General features: G+C 22.0%; 3 protein-coding genes across 3 annotated transcripts; 1 reads left to right on the forward strand and 2 right to left on the reverse strand.

Annotated features, from left to right (window-relative positions):
- Positions 1–245: 245 nt before the first annotated feature.
- On the reverse strand, positions 246–476 carry DDB_G0276669 (hypothetical protein; the record flags this gene model as incomplete). The annotated part of the gene is made up of 2 exons (XM_637929.1): positions 246–385; positions 467–476. The coding sequence occupies 2 exons, from the start codon at positions 474–476 to the stop codon at positions 246–248; spliced, it is 150 nt and encodes a 49-aa protein (XP_643021.1).
- Positions 477–999: 523 nt separating this feature from the next.
- Positions 1,000–1,995, forward strand: DDB_G0276671 (hypothetical protein; the record flags this gene model as incomplete). Its single annotated transcript, XM_637930.1, has 1 exon — positions 1,000–1,995. The coding sequence occupies one exon, from the start codon at positions 1,000–1,002 to the stop codon at positions 1,993–1,995; it is 996 nt and encodes a 331-aa protein (XP_643022.1).
- A 137-nt stretch (positions 1,996–2,132) lies between these two features.
- DDB_G0276673 (hypothetical protein) lies at positions 2,133–5,826 on the reverse strand (the record flags this gene model as incomplete). Its single annotated transcript, XM_637931.1, has 5 exons — positions 2,133–3,897; positions 3,970–4,684; positions 4,796–4,911; positions 4,983–5,388; positions 5,469–5,826. The coding sequence occupies 5 exons, from the start codon at positions 5,824–5,826 to the stop codon at positions 2,133–2,135; spliced, it is 3,360 nt and encodes a 1,119-aa protein (XP_643023.1).
- Positions 5,827–6,000: the final 174 nt, after the last annotated feature.

A 6,000-nucleotide genomic window follows, 5' to 3' on the forward strand; every position in this document is an offset into this window, starting at 1 on the left:
TTTCTTTGATAATGATGGTGATAATTATTTCAATTTAGATGCTAACAGATTGGAGTTTAACTTTCAATCAAACATCATCATCAAACATATTTAAAAAAAAATTATGGAATAAATTTAATTGTTTAAATTAATTTTTATCAATTTATATATATTTATATTTTTTATTTGATTTTTATATTTAATTTTATATTATTAAGTCGACCAATTCGAGAGGATGTTTTTTTTTTTTTTTTTTTTTTTTTTTTTTAAAAGTTTAAAAAATTTGGTCTTGTAAAAGTGCAACTCTTTAAACTTATACAATTAATTGTTTTGTTGGGAATTTCATTATTGTTTGAATTTATTTTTGATCTTTCCATAGTAATTTTAAGTGAAAAAATAAACGATTCTATTATTTATTATTTTAAATATAAATATTAGTTTTTTTATTTTTTTTATTTAATTCTATTCTCTAATATATAAAACTTACTAAATATCATTCTTTTTTTAATTGATTATTATTATTTTTTTTTTTATTTATAAATATAATTTTTTTTTTATTTTTTATTGAATTAAAAAAAAAAAAAGTATTCATAACCCACCTGAAACAAATAAATTTTTTTAATATATAAAATCTGATAAAAAATGTTATCGAAGATTTGTAAAATGGGTGATGATGTTATATCTCTTTTTCATTTTAATTTTTTAAAAAAAAAAAAAACAATTAAATTTTAAACGAATATATGAAAATGTGAGTTGTAAATGAAAATTAAAAATTTTTATTTTTATTATAAAAAAAAATAATAATCTTCCAATTGATTCTATTATTAAAAAAAAAAAAATATCTTATTCCATTGATAAAAATTTTAAAAAAAAAAATATCAAAAGAACTTTATGGTGAAAAATAAAAAAAATATCTGATGATGATTTTGTTTTAATTTAAAAAATCAAAAAAAATAATTTTATTTTACATTTTTAAATTAAATTTTTTTATTTTAGTTTGTTTTATTTTTTTATTTTAAAATGTTTGTAAAATTAATATTTAAATTGTTTTTAATTATATTTTTAATTAGTTTTATTGATTGTTCAAATCAATTAATTTATTCAATATCTTCGAATTTGAATCCATCAGTTGGTCAAATTATTTATGTAATTAATCCAATAAATAATGAACTATTATCCAATTCAACTACAATTTTAGATTGTACAATTAATGGAATTGTCTCAATTGATGAAAATCAAATGAATGCAAAAGTATTATGTGGATTTAAAAGCCTAATTTCAATTGATATAAAAAGTGGTGAATTTCAAATACTTGGTACAAGTGATTCAATATTACCAACATTTACAACAAAAGCTCAACAATTATTTTATAATAATAATAATAATAATATTTATATGTCTGTATCAACCAATAAATATAAATCAATTACATTTTTTGATTACAATTTCAATACAAACTTTACAACCATAAATTCACTCCCAACATATGATTATAACTATATGATTGACGATACATCAATTTATTCATTTGATTATAGTTTTAATAAAATGTATATTTTATATTCAAGTGAAAGTAATCCAAATAATTGTAATTTACTTTCATTCAATGTTAATAATATTCAAAATTCATTAGAAACATTTAAATCAATTAATAATTTAGAGAATGCATTTTCACAACTATTATTTACAAATGACCAAGGAGAATTATTTTTACTTTATGGTAACCCTGAAACAGACACTTTTGACATTTGTCAATTTTCATTCCAAGAAAATAGCAATGATTGTGAGAATGTTTTATCAATTCCTGTTACTCAACTATACCCAAATTTTAACTACTTATTATCTTATTTAAATGATGAAAACCAACATTTTACTATTGTTTTATTATCTGGTGATAATGTATCTGTTCAATTTACTACATACTATATTACAAATTTCACTGTTGCTTACCAGTATACTTTAAATAACATTTGGGATAATGGAAATAAACAACAAACTACTTATTTTTATTCTTAATAAAATTAATAAATAAATAAAAAAAAAAAAAAAAAAAGAAAAAGACCTGGGGGTCAATTTTGTTGTTTTATTTCTTATTTTATTTATTATGTTTTTTTATTTTTTATTTTTTTAATATATTTTTTTTATTTATTTATTTATAATTGACTACAACGACAATCACATGAAGTAACTGGACAAATTGAATGATCTTTAAACCAATCTAAAATATGTTGAGAATGACCACCATGTCTACAAGTTTGACACCAAGTGAACCAATCTTCAAAAGGTTCAGAACCATTTGACCAAAGTTGTGAATCATTTGGATTATTAATACTACCACTATTATTTATACCACCACTACTTGCAATACTACCACCACCACTACCAATTGTAGTATTTGATTTTTTAAATTCAGGTGTTGGTACCATACAATTCAATGGTAATAAACAAAGACAACAACGTGGTAATGACTGTTTACAATGTGGACAAAATGGTACTTTTGCTTTGAAATTTGGTTTACTACTTGCATTTCTTCCAACGATTGAACTTGCACTAATTGATTCAAAAGCAAAAGAATTTTGACAGAAACCACATTTTGCAAAGATTTGTGGAGTTGGTGGTTGATCGATACCACTAATTCTAGTTTGAATATCGAGTATTGCACGTTCATGCCATAATTCCCATTGATCCAATAGATCACTATAGATGGAAGACCATTTTGAAACTCTTTTATCTCTAAAGAATTTTGGTACAACCAAACTAATTGCTAAAACTGCCGTTTGAATATCACAAGTTCTATCGATATAATTTGATAATAAATCTACACCTCTACCTGTTAAACCAGTTAATAATACACCCTTTAAATTACCACATTCTATAACTCGAATTGTATTTCTTTCAACAAAATGAATTAAATCTTGATAGTCTAAATATTTACAAGAGAAAGCTATCTTATCATCTAAATTAATTCTAGAATCTTCAATGATTGAATAAATATCCTTTGAATCTGAATTTGATGCTAAAAATTCTAAACATGTTTTTAAATATGGATTTATAAATGATTTTGCTGTTGATTTACAAGTTTCTTTCCAAATATTATTATTATTATTATTATTATTATTATTATTATTACTTGTTGAACTACCATCAAAACCTGCTAAAGCAATTGATAAAAGTTTTAAACTAAATTCACGATCTTGTCTCATTAAATGACCATGATGATTAGTTTGAGTTACTGGATGAATATTATAAGTTGCATTTGTTACTACTAAAATCGCTCTTTTTATATCTAAATGAAATACAGCAATTGCTGCAGCTCTCTCATATTCTCCACTCTTTTCTAATCTTGATAATATATTCTCCAATGGTAAACTTTGATTAAATCCCCAACCACAAATTGATAAACATAAATTTCTATTTGGTGATTTATATATTACAAATCCATTTGATGATTCAACCGTTGAAATATCTTTTTCAATTAAAATATTATAAATTCCATTATATTCATTATTATTATTATTATTATTATTATTATTATTATTATTATTATTATTATTATTATTATTATTATTATTATTATTATTATTATTATTAATATTATTAATATTATTATTAATATTTTTATTATTATTATTATTATTATTATTATTTATTATTGTTTTTGTTGTTGCTGATGGTGTTATTGGTCCACCTGGTGTTGTAGTTGAAATACTTGGAGTTGATATTAATGATGATTCTCTCTTAAAATTTTGAATTTGTATTGGAACTTTTTGAATCCATTTCCATAAAAAGTTTATATTTTCATCATTAATTTTATTTGCTAAATTTATATTCTCTTCAACATTTGCACTATATCCAAAAATTGCTCTCTCTTTAATTTTTGATGATATATCTTTTTCATATCTACCATCATTAATTAAACTAAATAAAATAAAATTTATTAATAATCATTATAATTTAATTATATTATTATTATTATTAATTATTATATACTTTTTATAATTTAAAATATTTGGTTCTAAAGTTTCACCTTTAGTTGGACCTTCTAAAACATTATTACCAAATGAAAAACAAATACCACCATGTGGTGACCAAGAGATTGGAATATTTTCATTTAAAGAAACTACATCAATAACGCCAGAATAGGATACAGTTAACATACGACATTCATTTGTTGGATGCCAAGAGAAAGATGAAACTACATCGGATGAATGATGAATTTTAGTTGGTTTTGAAATTGTATTGATTGGATCTTGGCTATTATTATTATTACTTGTTGAACGTTTATTTAAATTATTTGATGTATTACTACCACTACCACCACCACCAGTACTCAATGTGGTGGATTCCAATTTTGGTGATTTTGAAAATTCAATTGGTGCTTTAATATCCCATAGTTTAATGGATGATTTATCCTTACCAACACTTGCCAATACACCTGATCTAGTTGGACACCAATCGATTTGTTGAATGGATTTACAATTACTATTTACAATTATAAGTGGATCATCTAAATTTCTAAGATCCCATACTTTTATATGACTATCTTCACTCATCGTTGCTATCCTATTGAAATCGAATGGATCAACACAAACTCCATTCACTGATTTTTGATGTGCCATTACTGATTGTGAACTATTTACATCTCTAATATCATAAAGTTTTAACCATTTTGATCCTGTACCTACTAATAAACATGATGGATTATCTTTTTTTTTTTTTTTTTTTAATAATAACAATTATTAGTTAAAATATATTAAATTATTATTATTATTATTATTATTAATTTTTTATATATTATATATATATTTATATTTACTTGGCAACCATGCTAATGCTAATGTTGCTTCAGATTGTGTAAATTCTGAAATTGGTTGATAAATTGTATCTGTATAATCTGTTGATGTACTAAAACTATTATCTGAAATTTGTGATCTAAAAAATATAAAAATGTAAATAAAACTATAATAATAACTTTTAAAAAGAATATAAATAAATATATTTACATTATATATGGTTGGTCAATATTATTTTGTTGTTGTTGTAGTTTTGAAATATAATTATTATTATTTTTATGAAGATGATTATTTAAAGTTGTTGATTGTAAATAATTTATATCCCAAATTAAAGTTGAAGAATCACCTCTTACTTTATCTAAACCAACTGCTAATTGATTTGTATAGATTGGATTCCATGAGATTGCATTACATGAACGTGTATGTTTTGGTACTAATTCTTTTAAAATTCTATTTACTGATGAAAAACTTGTTAAAATTGCACGACCACTTGTTAAACCACATGCAATTAAATTAGTATCTGATTCGTCTGGACACCATGCCATACATTTCATTAATTGAACATCTGAATTAACTGACATTAATGATATTGTTTTCTTTTCTTGTGGTACCCAATCTTTAAAATCAATAATAATAATAATAATAATAATAAAGTTAGTTTAATAATGAGAGGAATAAAATGTTAGAATAACTTACCATCAGGTGGATATTCTATATCAAAATTATAAGTTTCCATATATTTTGATGTTATAGATTTTGGTGAATATATATCATGTTGTTGTTGTTGTTGTTGTTGTTGTTGTTGTTGTTGTTGTTGTTGTTGTTGTTGTTGTTGTTGTTGTTGTTGTTGTTGCTGCTGTATTTGTTGTTGTTGTTGTTGTTGATTATTCTGATTATATTGATTACTATTATTTATATTATTTTCATTCTTTTTTTCATTTTTATCTTTAAATTTAAAATTATATAATCTTAAATCATTTGAACCAACAATAAATGAACTTTTATTATGTGGACTCCATTGAATCAATCTTTTTCTTGTCGATGATTGACTCATTTTATGTCTTTTTATGTGTTTTACCTATCTAAAAAAAAAAAAAATATAGATAATTTATTTAATATATATACAATCACACACAATTTCACACCCGAAAAAAAAAAATTTTAAAATTAAAAAAAAAAAAATCTTTGTTACAATTTTTGAAAAAAAAAAAAATTAAAAAAAAAAAAA

The sequence above is a fragment of the Dictyostelium discoideum genome, assembly GCF_000004695.1.
Source record: "Dictyostelium discoideum AX4 chromosome 2 chromosome, whole genome shotgun sequence".
Taxonomy (NCBI): Eukaryota; Evosea; class Eumycetozoa; order Dictyosteliales; family Dictyosteliaceae; genus Dictyostelium; species Dictyostelium discoideum.